This window comes from Neolamprologus multifasciatus, chromosome 11 (genome assembly GCF_963576455.1).
Source record: "Neolamprologus multifasciatus chromosome 11, fNeoMul1.2, whole genome shotgun sequence".
In the NCBI taxonomy this organism is placed as follows: domain Eukaryota; kingdom Metazoa; phylum Chordata; class Actinopteri; order Cichliformes; family Cichlidae; genus Neolamprologus; species Neolamprologus multifasciatus.
Window position 1 is genome coordinate 18,433,197 of NC_140449.1, and position 18,907 is coordinate 18,452,103.

The following is an 18,907-nucleotide window of genomic DNA, read 5'->3' on the forward strand; positions in this document are numbered from 1 at the left end:
TAAATCTGCTCAGTTACTTTATTTTACTGACGAGTGTCTTTGTCATTTTTCATATACAGCAGAAAACAGCTGTAAAGGCAGCTGATTTTTTACAAGATTTTAGGAACACGCAGAACAATAAAAGGTTCTTTACACACAATATATCCAAATAACTTGTTCTTACTTTGTTTCTTTATACACTATATATCTTTAAATTGTTATCAATAATCAGTTATTATAATTATCTATATTTACATATATAAATTATTTGTTCCCATTAAAACTATGCATGCTTCACTTATTTTCTACTTTGTAGCAAACATAAAATAACCCTTGCTTCTCGGATTCATTTATGCATGTTGTATCGGGGTAGTATTACATTTACACAGGATAGAGCAGAGCAAAACACAGAGAACTGTTTATTTAAAAATATAACTATGTGCTGATTCACAAACACCAGAAAAAACATATAATGCTAAAATGCATTAAACAGCAAGCAGTTAAATAAGTGTTTACAAACTAAAATACTAAAAATACAAATACTGAGATTTTTTGAAAGTTTAAATTTCAGGAAAGTTTGAGGAATTCTGTCAGCTTGTCTGCTCAAGGATCCGGGGAGCAAAAGTCTCTGTGTTATCGTAAAAATTTGGAGACATAAAATCAAACTAAGAGTCGATGACAAGCACTGGAGTCCAGCGGCACCGAGCTCACACCTGTATTATGTTTCTCCTAGAATTTTCTTTTTAAAAAATTATTAATGTTCAGAATTATAGTTTGTATCTCATTAAAAAAACAACTACTGTGCGTTTACCTTTTTGCAAAAATCAAAGACAGCTTACAAACACACTTTTTTCTTTTTTTACTGAATACAGATGTGGCCGCTGCTTTCATATGATCCAGGAGTAAACATGGAATGCAACTTGTGACTGTTCAAAAAGTAAAATAATACATACAAGTTATACTTGAGCAGCAGTGCATGACAAATACAGGCTTTCACAGTTGTTGTTTGTTGCATGCTGAGGAGCATATGACACTGACAGGAAAGTTAAATGTAGGTCGTTCGCGGGTTTCCATCTGTCACTAAAATTCAGTCTCCCTGTTTCAGCAGTACGGTGGGCTGCAGAGAAAAACGATGAACATTATTATTATTATTTATAAAATATCTTGTTTTCGCTACAACTGTCTTGGAGTATGTAAAAAAAAAGACATACCAAAGTGTTGAAATGTTCTCTGCACACAGCTTTGCTCAACCAGTAGATCAAGAATATGGCTATCAAATTTTCAACAACCAGCAGGGTCATTATCAGCACGCTGATTCCTTGAGCCACCTGTAAAGCAAATCAAAAGCAGGTCGAAGTAGTTCAACTTAACTTGGAATTAAAAAGAAAAAGCAAACAAAACAAAACAAGAGTGACTGTAAGCTGCAGCTTACCTTGGCATCGGTAGGATAATAAGGAAAGAAGACCAAGGCGAGAGAAAAGGCTGCAACTGACCAGAAGAAGCTGATTATGTTCAGCGAGAACGACAGCTTTGTCTGAAAGATTAGAAAACACATTTCATTAGAAGCATCAACCTCACCAGTGCTACCAATGTGGGTTTAGCGTGTTCCCCATTTAGGACAACAGTCTGAGATCGAAAGAAGAACTTTTTAAAGAAGCTCTCCGTTCAGGTTCAAGTGAATGTTACATATCTATAACTGAACGCATCTGTGTGAAACCATAAAAACTGTTTCCTGACATAATGAAGTAATGATAATTAATATATGCACAATATTTTATATTAATAATAATAATATTTTTTCCCCTGACCAAGGCAATAGTCACTGTTATGTCATAATCCTTATGCCAAATTGCTGTAATCAGCAGAAATTTTCTTTTCTATGAAAAGTAATTTCACATGAAAACAAAACCTTAATTTTAAATCAAATTACTCACCACATGCATGTTCGGAAATTTTCCTGCAGCAAAGGACAGCATACCACAGACCACAAACTGCAATAATAATACACATAAATTGTTGAAAGCATGAAAATAATTCTTTCCAAATAACGAAAAGTTTTAGCAATTTGCTTAAACCCCCCCAAAACAAAGCATTTTTGTTTGTTTTTACCAGAATACTCGGTAGAGTGTAGAGGAACACGGTTGGACTGTTTTTTTGAACCAGTCCGAGTGTGAAAAGAAACACACCAGCGATGGCTTGAGCTGCCTGATAAAAAAGAGAAATCATACTAATATGCAGAAAATAGTGTGCATAATGTATAAACAAGCAGGGAATTATTTGGATAAAATGCAAATTATTTCTTTACACTTATTTAATGCACGGCCGCCTGCCTTTCCATCTGCTTAGAAAGAAGTTTAAACTTACTCCCATAGGTGTAGGTTTCCCCTTAATAACAAAGACCTTGTAGGAGTCTCTGAAGACACAGTGGAATTTCTCTGGCATCAGCTGACCATCTCGGAGATCCCTGAGACTTCCAATTGGAATGGTGATGATCATCGATTCATCACATACGAATGTCTTCCTCATTCTCCTGTGAACGAGATGAAAGCTCTTTTAAGCACCTTGTAGCACTCACCAGTTGCTGAGGTGATTTCTGCAAAACACGCAATACCTTTTTTCTTCTTCTTCTCTGAAGTTGATTCAGACTTGAATTTCTCTTCTTTGGCTCTTCTTTGAGTTTGACAAGGAAATGACCTGATGCATCAGTTGTCTTTGTTTCTGAAACCCCCCCACGCCACAAACACACATGCACACCTCCCATCCCCCTTCTTTCACACCCACAAAAGGCTTGCATGCAAACTTCGGCCAAGATTTAAAACTGACCTAACATAAAATCGAATATTTCAATGAACATTGTTTTTAAAAAATCCTTCACAAATCATGTTTAGGAATAAAAATAAAACACTTGATATAGAACATACGGTAGTGAGGCATGGAAACTTGAGGACATTATTATGGCACACTTTTTTTCAGAGGGCGGAAGTTGAAGGGCACAATGACCTCATCTGTGAGCTTCTGCAGGGAAGTTGAATTCATGCCTAAAGAGAAACACTCATGAGCGAGACAGATGCAGAGTGTGAATTAGAGACTGCTCAAGCCAAACGGGGTAAGACTCTCAATCTTCTCTACTGCACTGAAAAAAATCTTTGCTAAAATATACATATTTGCATTTGTGCACATCCATCTGTATATATTTGTAGATTTGTTAGAAAAAAATAATTTTAAAAATCATTAACGCCTATGTGGATTACAGCTGCTGTCACAATTCACTTTTTGTCGTTTTTACTCTTACTTGGTTTGATGATAACTAACATTATTTTTTGTCGTTTTTTGGCCTGTAAATGTGCGACTCTTTAAACGGCTATAAATCGAACACATAATATCGTTCACTTTGGAATTTTCTTGCTGTCTCTTTCCAGCTTCCTTGAAATAAATAAGAAACAAATTTAGTAAAACAGTATCGTGTGTTGTATCCACCATATATGGCAAAGAAGTAGCAATAGTATATGCAACTGTCTCCTGAATGCAGCACAATAACCATAAATAATCACCTCACGGCGTTAGAAAAAGTTCAAGGAAAACTTCGTTCTTACTTTTTAAAATCCTGCTGAAAGATTTTTTTTCAGATAATTTAAGTATTGTGGTTGAAATAAACATTACGGCAACATTCCTTTCATATGTGTTATCATCCGTCCCTTGTAGTGGATCATCAGGTCTTGTTTGCTCACAGGCTGATGTGATGTAATGATATTCGTCCATTTTTCTGTGCATTTCTTTTTATTTCATTAATATTAAAACTGTTAAATCCTGGAATACTGTTATTATAACAAAGAACTCCTCATAGTCGAACGCTTTTTCCATTCTGTGCATGTAAATACTCACCTAAACCTGGGTTTAACAATGATCACGGATGGCATTACAGAGGACTGAGCGAGAAAGGATCTTACTAGGACCTGTAGAAGGGGAGTCGTACTCAGTGCTGTCAGGAGATGAGGTGGAGGAGTGCCAGATTGAAGGGTTTTGAGGGCCCTGAACAGGAGCAAAATGATGACACCCTATTATGGATAGGAAGCATTGTGTAAGTTAGGACTCGGAAGTTGTGGGATTGTGTTTCTCAGCGGCCGTACAGGACACCGACCTGTGAAGGGACTCATCTTTCGGTGGTCTCAGCGTTGTGGTCAGGACCTCTTAAGAGGGGTTGAATTATTTTCTGTCACTTTGATGGACGCCTAATCTGTCTTGACCTACATATACTACTAGGAATCACTAAATTTGAGTCATGCGTGAACACAGATATGTTGAAGAGTATTTTCGGTTTTAATGTTGCCTTTGGAGATGAGCACCTCCCTCTGGTCTGGTATGTGCTGACATTTTTTCTTCTAAAACCTAGTTACCTATTTTCCGTCTGATATAATCAGCGCCAGCTGTGGTTATGAGCAATGTTGTTCTGTTTTCATTTTTCATGTTAAAAATAATTCTCTGGTTGAAACTGAATTGATGAGGACAGGAGAGGTAAAGCTTAATGCACTTCTAGTATGAATTATATAAATCAAAAGCTGGTGTGTGTGAAACAAGGCTTTTCCTTCTCTAGAAATCGTAAGCCCTTTATCAAAGAATACTTCTTATGACATATCACCTCAAAACCTGGTATGTTCTCCGCCGAGCTTTCACCTTCATCTTTTAATGTCTGGCCTTCCCCCACGTTGTCTCCTGACAGCTCTTGATCTGACTCTACTTCCACATTATTGAGTAAAAATCTTTCTGCCTCACGCTGCCCTCTGCTTCTTGAAGTATTGACCCAGGTTGAAAATAAATAAGAGGTAGTAAATCCTGCTGTCTAGTGCAGAGATAAATATTTTGTTTTCAAAGGGATTGAATTACTATACATTTCTAAAGTCCCACTAAATCAAAAGTAAGACTCAAATTTTATTGCTCAAACTCCCGTGTGGCTCTAAAACGTGGAAGCTGCCATTCCTGTTATTTTGAAAAGAAAGTCCATGTGCTCTATTAGCCAGGCCCCACAAATGTGTTATCAATAGAAAGATCAGGATGTCCTCTTGACCACACAGTAGGGCTCATAGAGAGTGCATAAAGTGTATTCTCATAGTTATGCCCTCTGCAGAGGACAAAAGGCAGTTACATTACAGTATTAGATTTTAAAAAATACCATGTAACTGTTCTCAAGGCCTTTGCAGTAGTTGCGCCATATAAAAAAAAGCACCACACAACATACACAAGTTAACAGTTAGCTAACAATGATTTAATTATGCCCCGCGACCCTGAAAAGGATAAGCGGAAGCGACTGGATGGATGGATGGATGGATGATTTAATTATGCATGATAATGAAAACAATTATCTCTCCAGACCAGGAGCACCATGGCCTGCGCTGATGTTGATATGGACATCCATGATGAGGATGATCGCCACAGAGGTGGACAGAGGGAGCAGCCAGTAGTGCGTTATTATCAGGCCTCTGAGATGATACCAGACAAGAAAGGGCCACTGCACGATCTGATGCAGAAACATCCAGCTGTGTTAGGGGTAAGAGGACTCAAACAACAGTCTTTGTGAAGTGTACAGTAGAAAATACAATAATACAAACTACTTTGTCAACAAAGATACGAGCAGTCATTAAACCCTATAAGCTCTCATAAATGCCCAAAATTTAATGACCTGCATAACCTCTCACATTGGATTTGTTTTGTTTTGTCTGCTATTTAAGAATATGCTTCACACTTTGTATGTTGCACATCGAGAAAAAAAAAGGAAGGACCAAAGCTGATTTATTTTCTCACACCTAAATGTATGAATCCTTTTTTCAAACGTTGCATAGACATCCACAGGGGAATTTTTATTTCTTACTTTTTAATTTCATGTTTAAAAATATTTCTGAGTGTTCGTGCAAAGCACATATGATGTGTAGACCTACCCAAAATAACAAGAGCACTCTGAGCAGATGTGGGCAGTAGCAACAGGAAATGCTCGGTGTTTTTGTTGCTTCATGTATAAAAACTGTTTCATATATCCCTTTATAATGTGCTAATTGGTAACACTAAAAAGTGTGCACAGTTGCTTTTAAAACTAAAGGATATATAATAAAGTTCACAAACTTATTTATTTAATATTAATACCATCGAATAATTGCTCATAATCAACTGCACTTTTTTGCCTTCATTTGCTTATGTAGGCATGTTTATTAGCTCTTTAGAGTAATGACCTACAGTAACTGATTATCATGCTTAAGAACAGTTTTCCACATTAAAATTAATTAACAATGTTCTCTTTAGGAATTTATAAATAAAAAGGGTTATTGTAAGAGGATCTGAGGTTGATCTGTCCTGTTGCTGTGTGAATGTGTCTAGGATTTAATAATTTACCTGTATTTTACCAGGAAGTGCCATTGAGATCCTGCAATCCATCCAATTTACAAGAGAGATGGGATCATACAAAATGTTTGTATTTTATTGTATAAAATACAACATACGCATCATAAAATACAAAATCTACAGTATAACAAACAATATACTAATATCCACCACAACCACATTAAAAAAGTTCATCCACATCTCATTAGCTGTTTCCTATAATTCAACAATAGATATTGGCGTCAAAGTTGAACCCTTTCTGCAAACTAGTCCATGCCACAGTACGTAGTACGAAAACACAGCTTTCACCAGGTCTGTCAAAACCCTCGGCACGTCTAAAAGCAACTGTTAGTGGCACATAGCTGGTAACTATTGGTACTTGGACAGAGATGGGTACAAAGTACAAACTGGGAGTTTACCCAGTATCGTTACCTACCATAGAGAATGCAGCGGCGATTCGGAGACTTTGCAATAACTTGTAGAGAAGTGTGGTACGCTGAAACAAGAGTCTGTAAACCCGAGGAGGTGGCGAGCAGTACAGTACATCACTATAATAAATCATAGAAAGAAAAGTTACTTGCGCCCATTTATTCTTAGAAGAAACTGTAAAGTAATTTTTATTCATCAAATAAAAACCTTCGCTCTGAGCTTCCTGGAAAGATTAGCAATGTGCACATTATAAAAAGCTTATCATTTACCCATACACCCAAACACTTGTATGTGTCGGATATAACAGTGGTTAAAATCATCAAACCGCTGTTAGCGAGCTTTTCAGAAGACCAGAAACAATGTTTTGTAAATGTTTCTCATACCTGTCCACAGCACAATGCCGTTTTCTGTCCAGGGCACTTATCATGTGAGCACAATAGTTTTCATTTGTAAAGTAATATTGTTGCACCCAGGCGTGCATGGGATATTGATGTTTTTTTTCGTATATGGTCATGTGAAAATGAAACTTTTCATGGGACCTGAATAAAAGCTGACGTTTTGTCAGTTTGTTGGTCCGGTGCATGTAATCCTCCCCGGACTGGAGGTCTCATCAAATTCACTCCAAGGTCAAACTGTGCAACGCTCAGAGAAATTGCAAAAAACCCAAGAGCCACATCTCAGGCTCTACAGGCCTCAGTTAGCGTGTTAAATGTTTAAATGTTTATAACTGTACAGTTTTTAAAAAGCGTAAATTGAATAACTTGTTTGGGAAACGTGCCAAAAGAAAGAATCTTCTCCCTAGAAAGAACACGGCTGCTCAGTTTAGGTTTGCAAAATTGGATCTGAAGCAAACTACAAGACTTCTGGAATCTTTTGGGCATGTGAGACCAAAGCACAGATGTTTGACAAAATGCACAGCAGCATGTTTGACAAAACCCCCCCCCCAATAAACAAAAACGCAGCATATTAGCAGAAACACCCCATACGAACTGTCAAACATAGAGGGTGGAGGTGTGATGATTTGTGCTTATTTTTGCAGCTACAGGACCTGGGGACTTTACACTCATTGAGGTGACTGTAAACTCCTTTATATATCAAATTATTTTAGAGACAAACATGAGGTCATCTGTCCAACAGCAACAGTTTTGCTGAAAAGCAGGTCATGCAACAGGCCAGTAGAAAAGCTGAAAAAACAACCCCAAAAAGAAGATAATCAAGATGGTGCAATAGCCCAATGAAAATCCAGACCACAACTCTAATTGAAATGCCCTGGCTGTGGCAAGAGCTGTATATAAATGAATGCCCACAAACCTCAATGAACCTAAAGCTTTTGTAAAGAAGAGTGAGGCACAATTCTTCCCCACCAGTGTGAGAGACTGATAAACTATACATACATACAGGAACTTGAAGTTATTGCTGCTAAAAGTGTCTCTAGAAGCTGTTGAATCATGGGGTGTGAAAAAGAAACTGCTGTGAATAATTAGCCGACTGTGAAAAATCTTTTTCACATAACTGTATTTGTCATGAAGCGATCCTTTTGTTTCTGAGCTTCATATAACAGGTGAATGTATCCATCTTATGTTAGGCTCACACAGCACAGTGTAATCTCAGATAGGCTGACCAATAAAACCATGAACTCGCTAATATGCATGAATAAAAATAAGTCCAGGTTCTACAATATCTCCGTCTTTTCACATGCAGTCCATCTGATACACAGAAATGTGTCACCACAGCTTGTTGGCTTAATCACTTTCCTCCACTACCTCCAGGCCACGGCCACAAGTCTGTGTCAATAAGAAGCCTTTAAAGGTGACAATGAAGAAATCAAGAATTCAGACTTTGTCTATGATGTGATCCATGCTTGAGAACTCACTACAGAATGTTTCCTAATGCGAAATACAGTTCACCTAAATGCTTCTGCAAGGGCCTCAATTCAATTAAACCCCAGGCCCTTTCATGCATTTCATTCCTTCTTAGAAAGGCCAAAAATAAATCTTAAAAAAAGACTGTTAATCTTAATTACATGTAAATATTAATAATTTTATGTCTCTGTTGCTCCTTCAGTCTTTGCAGATGGTGAGTGGCCTCCTCAGCATCGGAGTGGGAATAGTTTTTGCAGCAACCCAGGAGATCCATGAGTCGCTTTTCTCTCTGTTCAGAGTTTCCCAACTGAGCGGCTCGCTGGTACGTCTCTGCTCAAACAGAAAATTCCGTACTAAGTAGAGAAGACTAATGTCTGGTACTTTCTAAACTCTATTTTCCTCCTTTGCAGTTCATAATCGCCGGAATTGTTTCCAACCTGTTGTTCAAATACCCAGCATTGCTTAGTGTGAGTAAAACCCAGCACAAGTCTGACAGAAAATACAGCAACAGATGGTGAATGTCATAATTAGTTTAAAGAATACTGTGTTTTTGTTGTTGTTTGTTTACAGGTGTGCCTCACAGTAAACGGCGGCTGCATTATTGTGGCCTTTCTTGCAGTTCTTCTGATAAGCGTCGACCTGGCCAAGTGGGATCCACAAAATGAAGATCATCTGAGGGTAAGACACGTTATAAATATGACAAAACAAACTGTTCCTTTATATTTTTGTAAAAGAAATGTAATGTTTTTATTTGTTTGTTTCTAGCAGATGGAGATACTGGAGCTTTGTGTACTGGGGCTTGAAGTTTCCCTCTCTGCAGTCCTCTGCTTCTGGTTCTCCAAAGAGAAACGTGCAAAAAACAAATAATCAAACTGATGAAATTTGCTGAGAAGAAAGTGAGGATCAATAATACTATACTGTAAATAAAGTGTTTGAATGAAGAGGAATAGGGAACAATATATTTATGCTTAAAAGAAGTTAAGTGATGCAAACCTTTAGCGTTTTCTATAGTCTGAGTGTGGCTTTCAGTTTTGTCTCAATTGTCTATACTGGAGTACAAACCCCCGCTGCACAGCCTGGGCTGTGGTCTGTGTGTAAAGACTGACTCGGACTGAGAACACAGGACTTGTGGTAAATAAGTGTCAGCTTCTCTCATGTGCAGGAAAAACCACTTTTTTTTTCTACTCAGCCCCTGCATCTCTTTGTTTAACGGTAGTGCTGAGTGTCTTAGTTCACTTCTGTATATTTACAAGGGTCCCTCTGTGTGTGGTTTTTACACTCATACTTTTTATCAGTGGAAATATCAGTTGCATGTTTTTGCGTGCACTCACACTTTTGAGATGTTTTCACGCACTGAGCGTTTTGCTCAACTTTGAAGACTTTTGTGTGTAAAAGAACAGCTTCCCCCAGTGTAACAACAAATACAACCACGTGTTTAAAACATTTTAATCTTCTGTACAAGGACTGACTGCAAGAGAAGTGCGACAGTACAACATTGTCGGGATTGGTCAGCTATGTTTTGTTTTGTAAAATACATCTACAGTATAAACACATGGCTAGCTTACAAAAAAAATGTACAGACCTCTGACGTACCATCACGACAGCGTATATTATGTGTCAGTTATACATTTACAGTATTGTAACGAAATGTCATGCAATAAGTTGCATTTTAGTCATTAAAGTTGTAGTGCTGTGAAGCTTTAATCCGCTTATTTTTCCCGTCTCCTCGCCGTGAAGTACAAGCTGCTGCCTCCTGCAGACCTCATAGCTGCAAAGAAATGCAAAAGGAAAAATGTTAAAAGACGTTTAAAAAATACCTTTTTTTAAAATATGATGCAATCACAAGGGTTTAAGTTGAGTAAACATGCAGCATTAAGCATGTCAGTCAAGAAAACGCTCCCAATACACCTTTTAATAAAGCAAAACCACATCGCATGCTAGATGAACACCTGTCAGCTGTAAAATGCTTAGTGATTTTAAGGCATCAGGGTTTCACACAACATAAGGAAGGTGAGCAAAATGTAGACAAAACTGTGCACTGTGTAAAAAAAACGACCAAAACAACACAACCTTTAGCAGTCGAAATAAAGATGCCAGCTTTTTTCTTTACTAAACGTTTTATTTGTGTGGCATTTAAATCAAAAACATTCTGAATAGGTTTTTTAACCTGTAATGTTGATTAAATGTATTAAAGTTGGACAGAAAGTACATGAGTGATTTATTTATTTGTCACAACGCATACCTTTAATATGCTTAAAGGTAGAGGGATCATAAAAAGCTTTTACCTATCAGGACACCCAGTTCTTACCAGCTTTTAAAAGATATAAATAAATAAACTGTGTTATTATCTATGCAGTCAAAATGCAGAAGCAGCGTGTAAAAAATGAAGTACGGTGCACCATTCAGGAGGCTGTATAACCACTTTTAGCAACAGTAACTGGAAGTTATGGTTTTCTGTGTGACCTTATCGATTTTCTCACACAACTGTGAAGAAACTTTGGTCTTTACTACTACAGTGCTTCACGTTACTGAGGTTTGTATTTGCTTATCTGCTGCGCTCTTAACTTCAAGAACTGGACGTTGACTGGACGGCAGAACCATGATTCTGCTGTACTCTGTATCGTCCTGCAGCATAACCCAATTTGGGCCAGGCTTTAGCTGTTGGTGGCCTCACATTTGATGCTAGAATACTTTTGTATAAAGAAAAGTTCACAGTCAACTCTGTGATTGCAAGGTGCCCAGGTTCTGTGTTTGAAAAACAGGCCCCAAATCATCACTCCTCCTCCTCCTCCTCTGCGCTTGACAGTTTTGAGGTGTTTTGTGGTGTTTGTGGTGATATGCTGTGTTTGCTTTTTACCAAACATGGTGCTGTTCATAACTGCCAAACATCTCCAGTTTCACCCTCTGTCTAATTATACTGTCACACACTTAACATGTGAAGTGACATGTGTAGCGTCTGAGATGTAGCTCTGCGCATCGAACGGTCCGACCACAGCAATTTGCTGGGAACGTTCGGCAAATGCCTTGAGCGTTACATTTGAGAATAAAAGGTTTTCTAGTTTGTAAAGAATAACTTTAAATTGTTTGGAAAATGACCCTGAAACCCTACCTACACCTGAATGCTCCAAACCTGCACAATTCCCAAACTTTTTCTTTGATCGAGGTTCTCACGCTTGCTGAAGATCAACAGCGCCTGGCTGTTACTTACGCTCTTCATACTTAATTCTTCACACGCTGCTTCTGCATTTTGCTTAGTTTGGTGTTACATAAACATTAATAGGGTGTCATTTAAATAACCTTTAGAGCCACTAAGGACAAGATTATCTTAGAATTTAAAGAGCCTGTGCTGTCTTTTTTTTACATAAATATATTACGTCTACACGTTAATACTGCCAGCTGCACTGGCTATTTTATAAATGCCTTGTTTTTTAAAAAATTAAATTTCCTCCACTTTTTGAGCTAATAAACAGCAAGATTCTTAAAAATCCAAAACTCACACAGATGCTATACAAAAAAAAAAACACTCTTAAAACATAACATGCATGTGTTCAAGCATGCACAATCTCAAGAACACGTGTTTTTATTATGATACGCGCTTCACCCTCATGCCAAAGAAGGTAGTGAAACATGAAAAAGAGCCAAACCACCCATCAGAAGGACAGCCCACTAAACCCAGTAAACCCATCAGGACAAACTCCCACAGAGCACACAACACAAAAGATGTTTTTTTCACACAGATTAGTATTCAGGCCACGGCTACATCCTCACAGTTGTTAATGAGGTTGTGAAGGGAACATTACAGATGTCCACCCCTGTGACATCGGTTACTTACTGAGCTAAAACCCCTCAGCTCTGAGTCAGACCAATGTAGACAGGCCTACTGCTATATGAGAGGTCTTGCTCTGGTAAAAACAAAAGAGCAAAAAGTAGTGAGTGAAACTATAGAAGCAACTACTTCTGCTTCAAGACATCCACCTTAAAAATAACATTTAAATAATCAGTTCCCCTTTACAGGACACTCGGCTTCATTAGTATAGCTGTCTAATAAGGAGTGTGCGCTTCGTAGCTAAAGATCCAGGTGTAGATAACGTGATGAAAACATATATATTTTCAAGAAAAGACCTTAAAAGGTTTGCAGATGATGGACGGCCCGCTCTATGTGAAGTGCAGTATTATGTAAAGTAAAATTATAAGTAAATTATGTTTCCAGCTTGAAGTTTCTTTAAAAAGTACTTTTATATTTCTTGTTCAACAGTTTTTAAACTGTTTTTTGAACAGCTGTTCTTTACAATCCTGATGTTGATTCAGAGGGACATTTTAGAATAACATGAGCGTAGATGTAAATAACTGCTCATTTCTGCCTCAGCTGTTTTATCTTAAAAACTATAAACTACAATAACAGGCACATATAGCTGCAGCCAATCCAGTCAGTCATGCAGTTTCTTTGCAGAAATTGTTCAAAATGCTTTACAAACGTTGCTCGCTTCATCAAATTACAGCCTTATTTATGCAATTTTTGCCACTAATGTCCAAATGAGTCTGTCGAACTGTCATCACACTTTGGATCGTTTAGTTGTCTCGCGCTCGCGGGCATCGTCTGTGTATTTACGATTCAATAGAAAAGACTGCGTGCTGCAGCAGCTGCACCTGCCTCTCACGCTAGGGCTTAGAAAGAGAGAAAGATCACGCTTCCAGATTGAGAACGGCGAAAATGCATGACAGATGAATTCAGAAATGAAGCCGACATGTTCAAAGATCAGCATGTTGCTGGAGGGAGTGCATGTCTGAAAGGGGTTTCAGGAAATGTCAAGTCCTGTTGATTAGTTTTGGTTTGTTTGTGGTGACCTGTTATATATGTTGTACAAAGAGATGGTGTATTATTTAGCCCACCTGCGTTTATTAACTGAATGGAAAATGACTGTCAGAAACAAATGATGCAGTTGAATAACAGGAAACTGCTAACACTAACCACAGTGACCACACATACAATTTAACACTTTTAAAAAAAAAAGGTTTCCAGAAAAACCTTAACTGAGTGGCAACTGAGCGCGTTTTGTCTTGGTCTTTTCTGTTTTCCAGACTGCTACACAGAATCAAAGAGGCACATATGAACCACAAATAGGGAACAATGTGTCGAAGTTAAATGACAACTTCTTAGAAAGCTGTAACATGAAAATTATCATAGGAGAAGGGAAGAAGTGAAGCTAGGCAGAGGTAAAGTATGAAAAAATGTGATGGCTGCAACAATACAGCCTCAGTTTTCTTTTACATATATAACAATAATAATGACAGAAATCAAACACTCACTGCTGTGATAAACTTGGTGCCTTGGGGCTGGAGGTCTTCATCTTTCTGGAAAATTGAGGGCTCTGCTATGGAGGATGGAGGTGTGGTGGAGCAGAGGAAAGAAGAGGACTCATTGTTGTTGTAAGAGTCCATGGTGACGTTGGTGTGCCCGGGTATGGCGAGCGTATTCAGTCCTGTCACACTTTCACTGGATGTACACTGAGAGGATGTCTCAGAGCTCTCAATGACTGTCACAGAAAGCATAGAAAAAGATTAGATATATAAATAAAGCAATACAACATCAGCAAGAGAGGACTCTGTTCACTTCATTCACAGCTTGAGTTTAAAATTTTCTGTCATTTGCACGTTATTAAAGCATTCAAAAAGACATTTATTTACACATTTTATGTGTAGGAATTTGTGACTTTGGTGACTCCTTGTGGTAGCAGCAAACACGACACCTAACTGCATGTTTTATTTACTTGTCTACTTATTTGTTCTATTGTTTATGCAATGCAATTTTGTGTAATAATTATGGATTAGTTTGAAGTGCAAATTACCAAAGTTTGCTCTGTTATGTGCTCTGTGATTCGATTGGATAAGGTTCACACTTGAGAAACTGTGAACAAACAAAACCAAAACAGATGTGAATGCACATCTGGTCACTCACTCATGGAGGGCTGGCTCACGGTGTCCTGCTCCAGCTCATCTTCCTCTATGCAGTCATAGGGCCACTGGGTAAAGGAGGGAACGCTGCCTGTTGGGTGCGAAAGTGTGTGCGGGTGAGAGGGTGAGGAGTATAGGTGGAGATTGAGGGAGCCCAGCAGGGAGGAGGACGACTGGCTGCTGGAGGAGGAGGTGCTGCTGTTGGAGATTGTGGAGTGAGGCCTCTTGAACGAGGCCACGTGTTCAAATGAAGACACTGCGATGGACGCTCTCGTCCTCGACTCTGGCGTTAGAGAGAAGTGAAGTGAGCTGTTAGATAAGCAACAATGAAAACCAATGTTGTGGTACTTTTATTTTGTTATCACACCTTCAGAAAGATTAATGCATTAATTGTACTGATTATGACACAAATAGCAAACACAGATATTCCATTAGAAAGAAAAAGAATATTTAGTTCCCAAAGTCAGCTCACCTGCGCCCTTCATGGTATACTCAATGGCTCTGTCACTGATAGCTGCGTCACTTGGCTTGATGTCCATGAACGGTTTGCTTCCAATTCCCATAGACACCATCTCCTGCATGCGCAGCTCTACAATCCCAACACAAAAATATCTCCAATGACAAAATGTTCATGTGTGTCACCTTATTTGTTTTGTATGATGTATTTAAGAGTTTGTGTCAAAGTGCACAGTCTGTGACAGAAACAGACCTCTGTTTCTGAGCGCCTGCCTCCACAGAATCTTCCCAATAATAGTTGTCCACACTGCCTTGACCTCTGCAGAGCTGGCTTGGAGTATAAACGTGTCTTGTGACTTCCTCCGACGGAACCAGATCTCAAAGCGTAGACCGCTGTCACCGACATTTTCAGTCATGCCTATCTCTGCTGTCTATACAGAAAACAATAAGAATATAAAAGTAAAGCTCTACTCTAAAAGCAGTCCAGACAAAAAAAATCCTCCTCAAACAATAAATTCTTACTTTGAAAGACTGTTTGTAGATGTAAATGTCATATCCTCCCTCTATCTTCTTGGTCTTACTGAAGAGGATGAGGTCTTCAAACAAGAAGACTTGGCGGAGGTATTTCCTGCGACCACACCAGACCATGAACTCATCCTGGCAGCGGAGTTGACCCTGTTCTTTCAGGTTCACCTGGAGAGGAAACATGGCTGCTTGCACACATCAGCGAGAACAATGCGATTCCTGGTGGGAGTCTGACCTTATTCTACTGTATCGCATTTAACACAATGAACTCCAGCAAAAATAGCTTTGATGACCTAAGTTTGAGTATCTCTGTTTCATATCTGTGGCTGCCTATAACTTACATCACATCCTCGAATGGCGTCCATAGCCAACAGATCATTCCCATGGCGGAGCTGAAACTTGACCATCTCTTCTGCAGTGCGAAGGTCACTCAGCTCTTGCTCCTGGGACTGGCTGCACTCTTTTATCAGGTCTTTGAGCAACAGTGCATATTTACTCATCCTCTGAATGGGCTTCAGCAAGTAGGATGCCAGGTCCATCTTATCCCCAAGCTCCATCTGCTTATTCTGGAGGAAGAAATCATCATTACAGTTTTAAATACTGCTTGGATTTAAAAAAAAAAAGAACTGCCATCACTTCATTCGTGGGTTGATATCCTTACAAAAGCAGACATCATGAGGGATTGATGATTACAAATTACGTATGCCCTAAATTATATCCTGTTTTAACACCTAATTATGCTTAATTTACTGGATGCCGGATTAAAAAGAAGTTCAGTAAGCAGTAGGGTCATTTTCTCGTAAACCTTTCTATAATCAGAGAGGTTGAAAGGTTGTTTTGCAGCCTGTATCCAGTCACTGTGTGAGGAATGTAACCAAAGTAAGAGATTCTAGACGCACCTTAAAGAATTCGTTCCCGTGGCTGCTGAGCAAAGCGTCGGACTGTGGCTTATTTTTGCTGTACAGAGCATACATTCCAAACTGATCCTCCTGCACACAACATTAACAAGTTACAACACTACAGCAAAATGTATGCTGACATGTCAGTATGATTCACAAAGCATGCTGAATGATTCAGAGACTGTAAATTCACCAGGTACTTTCATTTTGTTGCTGGGTACATGAGCACACAAGCAATAACGGACCAGTGTGGGATAATGAAACAATCACTACATGACAAACTAAGCTAGTAACTATACAGCAACACATCTCGATGAAGCCACGAGACCTGAAAGCTGTTTCAAATTAAGTGTAAGGATACTCACATGCCGCAGAAAACAGCTACTGATGGACAACGGGGATTGGGTGCACGCCTCCAGCTCTTTTAAGAAATACTGGCTGTGGAAGTCCCACAGTTTCTCCACATTCCCAAAAATGATGCTCCGTTTCCCCCGCAGGTCCTGAGGCAAATCGAGGCGCTCCATTTCAGGGAAATAGTGCTCAATGATGTAGCTGAGTGAGCGAACGTACTCCCTCTCTGTGGAAATCATTTCGTCCATGATGTGCTGCACTTTACTGTTGAACAGAAGGATGCATCAGGGTTAAGACTGAGAACAACAGGGATGATAATGTGGACAATTTTGATTGTTTGACAGAGAGTCGTCCCCCCCCCCCCCAAAAAAAAAACAGTTAAAAAAATCCAAATCTGAGGGTTAAATTTGTTCGCCTTCATTTCATAATATAAAAAGTTGAATATTTTGGCTGGTCTGGGTTGTTTTTACCTGTAATAGTTACAGATACGCAAGTCTATGACTAATCTGACAATAACTGACTGTAACACCATTAAAGTAATACCACAAGACTGTCATTAAAGCCTAGTAATCACCTGAAACTACACACTACTTTTTAACAGGTCGGTTCCAAGAAAGTATGAGGCAGGTTTAAAGCAGTTACTTAATATGAGAATTTGAAGGCTTTTTAAAAACTTCACATGACTGGCTTAACAGGACTGAGGCTGGTGTAGTTTGTCATGAAAATGTTAGTTTGTGTGGTATTTTTTTTCATCTCTTACAAAAATATCTTAAACGTGTTGTTTACAACTACGTACTCATCAGATTCTATCCCAGTGTATTCTTGATGTAACTGATTAATTCCTCACCTGCTCTGTTTCTTTCCATCTCCATCGCTGCGCCTGGTATGGATCCTGCAGGGCGTAGACATGCTGCGGCTGCGGCCTAGCGTGGGGCTCATCACATCAGGTCTCTGCAGCTTCTTCTCTGCAGACACGTTATTGGTCACCTCCAAACCCTTAATGTAGACGCCTGTATATCCGTGAATGTGACTGACATCCGAGTGGGTGCTGTCTCTCGGGGATAGCTCATGGCTCATGGTCTTCTTCATGATCTTTTTCATGGGTTGCTTGCGCACCCGGGAGGCTCCAGAGTAGATGGGCTCGGAGCGGCAGGAGACGATCGAGTCGATAGTGCAGTCGCTGTCTGTGTCATCAAACATGGGTGGGCTCTGTCTCAGTTTGCTCTCGCTGTCGGGGGAGAAAGTGAAGTGCGATGAAGAGGAGATTGAACTTGTGGGACTCTTGGAAAAAGGCCTGACAGAGAGATTTTTGTTGTCCTCAAAATTTAATGGCTTAATTGCTCCAGGTAAACGCACACATCCATTAGCTCCACGCTGCTCCGGAGTGATGATCTGAACTTCTGCAGGCTTCAGAGAATCCGGCGTATCAGCAGCTGTTGAGTCCTGAGCTGCTGCCATGGCTCGAGCCAAAGTCTCTTCCAGCTGCTGCTTGGTCTGTTTACATTTGTGCCACACGGCGTTCCACTGCTGCAGCTGCTCAGGAGACTCCAGTGAAAGCACCATGTCATTAAGCGTGCTGAAGTTTTCCATGGAGAATTTGGATGCTTCAGTGCAGTAATCCTGTAGGACCTGCACCACAGAGGGCGAAAATCTTCCCCCTGGGCTGGCCATACTCAGTTGATGGAAGTAATCCTGACAGTGATCCATCCACTGGTTTGCCTACAGGTGTAAAAAGGTGGTTTAAATATGTTAGATATACACAATATGGCTAAATACAAACCGTTCAGTGTTCAATCTTTTAAGAAAGGTCATCTATTAAAATGTGGTATCATTTTGCATGAATTTGACTTACCGAATCATAGAACTCATACAGGTTGGCTAGGATATCTAGCTTCGCCTTCCTTTGCTCAACTCTGCTCAAAATGGACCCCAGATGTTGTTTAAAGTCGAGAAGAACCTCTGGAAGGGCCTCTGGAGACTCTTTGACCAGCTGCAGGCCACGTCTCTGCTGGTTCTGTGAGCGAAAAAGATAAATTTAGCACTGAATCCTTTCTAAAAGTTAAATATAACATAATCAGTTTACGTAAA

The 18,907-nt window shown here is 39.3% G+C and overlaps 3 protein-coding genes across 6 annotated transcripts in view; 1 reads left to right on the forward strand and 2 right to left on the reverse strand.

Moving 5' to 3' along the window:
- LOC146508173 (uncharacterized) lies at window positions 1-2,708 on the reverse strand. Its single transcript, XM_085176434.1, has 7 exons — window positions 2,591-2,708; window positions 2,344-2,509; window positions 2,089-2,184; window positions 1,914-1,970; window positions 1,412-1,513; window positions 1,191-1,307; window positions 1-1,096 (listed from the first exon to the last, which is right to left on the reverse strand). Exons 2-7 carry the CDS (start codon window positions 2,503-2,505, stop codon window positions 1,067-1,069), a joined length of 564 nt encoding a protein of 187 aa, XP_085032560.1. The 5' UTR covers window positions 2,506-2,509; window positions 2,591-2,708; the 3' UTR covers window positions 1-1,066.
- A 249-nt stretch (window positions 2,709-2,957) lies between these two features.
- LOC146508174 (uncharacterized) lies at window positions 2,958-10,340 on the forward strand. 2 transcript variants are annotated; one of them, XM_085176435.1, is made up of 6 exons: window positions 2,958-3,085; window positions 5,345-5,521; window positions 8,839-8,958; window positions 9,047-9,103; window positions 9,207-9,314; window positions 9,402-10,340. In XM_085176435.1, exons 2-6 carry the CDS (start codon window positions 5,357-5,359, stop codon window positions 9,501-9,503), a joined length of 552 nt encoding a protein of 183 aa, XP_085032561.1. In that variant the 5' UTR covers window positions 2,958-3,085; window positions 5,345-5,356; the 3' UTR covers window positions 9,504-10,340. The 2 variants fall into 2 exon arrangements, with proteins under 2 accessions (XP_085032561.1, XP_085032562.1); XM_085176436.1 differs by having other exon boundaries at window positions 2,960-3,085; window positions 9,405-10,340.
- Window positions 10,271-18,907, reverse strand: part of plekhg4b (pleckstrin homology domain containing, family G (with RhoGef domain) member 4B) — a 29,386-nt gene continuing 20,749 nt past the window's right edge. For 2 of the 3 annotated variants that reach the window (XM_085176415.1, XM_085176414.1), the window contains exons 13-24: window positions 18,672-18,833; window positions 17,667-18,538; window positions 16,834-17,083; window positions 16,469-16,558; window positions 15,911-16,135; window positions 15,567-15,737; window positions 15,298-15,475; window positions 15,061-15,177; window positions 14,593-14,871; window positions 13,944-14,170; window positions 12,469-12,538; window positions 10,286-10,404 (exon numbers count right to left, since the gene is read on the reverse strand). In XM_085176415.1, coding sequence (XP_085032541.1) covers window positions 12,494-12,538; window positions 13,944-14,170; window positions 14,593-14,871; window positions 15,061-15,177; window positions 15,298-15,475; window positions 15,567-15,737; window positions 15,911-16,135; window positions 16,469-16,558; window positions 16,834-17,083; window positions 17,667-18,538; window positions 18,672-18,833 — 2,616 coding nt within the window. In that variant the 3' untranslated portion in view covers window positions 10,286-10,404; window positions 12,469-12,493. Of the gene's footprint in view, window positions 10,405-12,468; window positions 12,539-13,943; window positions 14,171-14,592; window positions 14,872-15,060; window positions 15,178-15,297; window positions 15,476-15,566; window positions 15,738-15,910; window positions 16,136-16,468; window positions 16,559-16,833; window positions 17,084-17,666; window positions 18,539-18,671; window positions 18,834-18,907 lie in introns of all 3 variants that reach the window. The other variant, XM_085176416.1, reaches the window with a different exon arrangement.